Source organism: Beta vulgaris, chromosome 7 (assembly GCF_026745355.1).
Source record: "Beta vulgaris subsp. vulgaris cultivar EL10 chromosome 7, EL10.2, whole genome shotgun sequence".
Taxonomy (NCBI): domain Eukaryota; kingdom Viridiplantae; phylum Streptophyta; class Magnoliopsida; order Caryophyllales; family Amaranthaceae; genus Beta; species Beta vulgaris.
In genome coordinates, this window is record NC_079208.1 from 50820184 (window position 1) to 50822252 (window position 2069).

At 37.7% G+C, this 2069-nt stretch overlaps 1 protein-coding gene across 1 annotated transcript; it reads right to left on the minus strand.

The window, feature by feature from the left end:
* Positions 1-306: 306 nt before the first annotated feature.
* LOC104900385 (uncharacterized) lies at positions 307-1041 on the minus strand. Its single transcript, XM_010687800.1, has one exon. It carries the CDS (start codon positions 1039-1041, stop codon positions 307-309), a length of 735 nt encoding a protein of 244 aa, XP_010686102.1.
* Positions 1042-2069: the final 1028 nt, after the last annotated feature.

A 2069-nucleotide genomic window follows, 5' to 3' on the forward strand; every position in this document is an offset into this window, starting at 1 on the left:
CATGTTATAGCTTGAAGCCCCATTAACCACCCTTTCCCATGCATCAGCAACTGCCCACAAAGGTGCAGTTACTTGTTCTTCTAAAATCCCATTTCTCTCCAGTTTTTTCTTGTTTACATGAGGAAGATTGTAATTGTTCCCCCCACCAACTTTCAATATCTCATTCATAACATATTGAAGAGATAACCAAACATTACTTAATGTGGTATGGTCTAGCTCATTATAGGCTTGGTTGACAGCCTCTAACAAACTGTTAATGTCCTTTGGCATCTTTTTGTGCATGAGTGATTGAATGGATCTGAAAAATCAAAGGTCTAGGATGTTCAAGTCTAGACTATTGGGTGGTTGTTGGATTAAAATGAAAGTGAAGCCATTTTGTTGACAAACTGTTTGCCATTGTGGATCTTCTTGTGATATGTGAGCTTTGGCATTATCCAGTTGAATGTATATTGTTTTTGGCCCCCCATCATCTTGTGGCCATTTTGCTACGATAGCTGGTATGATTTGCTCTATGAGTATGGTTCTAGTGACCCTCTGGTTCACTGATTCCACCACTTTGGTGACCATAGTTCCCCTTGCTCTGTTTTTTGATGACCTCTTTGCTGGCTCTTGGTAAGTGAATGGGAAAATGCCAATTTTCCCATCAAAAGTGCATTCGCCTTCTTCATTGTATCTTGGCCTCCCCACCACTGCTGTAAACATTACTTTTGGTATGAACTTACTGCTGCTTGCTGCTCTGTACTGGCCCTCCTCATCTCTGGCTAAATATACTCTTTGAGATTTGTTACTCAAGTAAAACCATTTCTCATCCAAGTGCACAAAGTCATACATTGGGAAATATTTTCTCTTAGTAAGAGGACTATCTCCCATTAGTAACTTCAAAATCCATTTTAACCTGGTTAACTTGTTGGCATCCTTTAACCCAGGGTGCAATGGGTTTGTGTGTGGCCTAATTAGTCCCCTTTGAACCATTCTATGGACTGTTGATTTTGAAACACCAATCAATGTGGCAAGATCTCTTATGCAAGATCTCTGCCCCATTGATAGTTTTGTTATGTCACTTGACTAGATTTGTATCCTCTTCCTACCACATAAATGTAATTTTCCCTCAACACTACACCTTAACATGGTTTCTGTAAAATTTTTTGCTGCATTCCATATGCGACTAACAGTTTTTGTTGCAACATTAAACTGAATTACAGCTAAGTTGATGCTGCCATATTGCAACTTACCTTCTTTTGCTCTGTTGAGAAGGAATAACAAGACTTGTAACTTGTTATCACTGCTGAGCCTGTTCCTCAGCTTATGATGAGCTGTGGCAGCTTCTTCATTGTCTCCTGTTGATGCTGGTTGTGCCTCATTCATGTCTAGTTGGAAGCCCAACTGTTCCAAGTCCCCACCCTCTGGTGCAATATCATTGTCACTGTCATCATAGTCACTTGGTGACCAAGCATCATTCAAGTTCCACTCTGAAGCCATGAAGGAGCAGGCGATGATGCTGAAGATTTGATTTTTTTTTTTTTGGTTTTTGGTTAAGTTTGGTTCTCTATGTTTGTAATGAGGAAGTGAAAAAAATGAAACTGAAGTCCCCTATATTTATACTGTATCCATGGCGCCAAGAGATTTAATTTTGCAACTTCCTTAAGTTAATTGTTCAGATTTACTTACAGTCGTTGGATTTGTATTAAGAGATGTTGAATCTATGATGCTATTTCTTGTGATTTTATTGGGTGAGAGAAATTAATAAAGTGATTTCATTGGTTGGACATGTTATGGATGGATTTGTCATTATTTAGTTTAGTGAAAACTGCATTAACCGCAAAAACCTTTGAGATTCCACTATCATTACTTTCTGCACGCCTAACCCCATTCATCAGCTTATTTTTATTTTTTAAAAAAAACAAATTAAGTGCTTTCCAATACAAGTGAATCATGTTTCATTTATCCAAAGAAGATTCCATTTGCCTTAATACCCGTGTAAAAACGGAATCAAGACTTATATTATGGGACGGAGGGAGTATTTAAGTATTTAAATAATTGATTTCTTAGACTGTTGACTATATTAAAAT

Bases quoted from the DNA above. Each gene is read 5' to 3' on its own strand.
- LOC104900385 (XM_010687800.1), bottom strand. From the start codon at position 1,041: ATGGGGCAGAGATCTTGCATAAGAGATCTTGCCACATTGATTGGTGTT.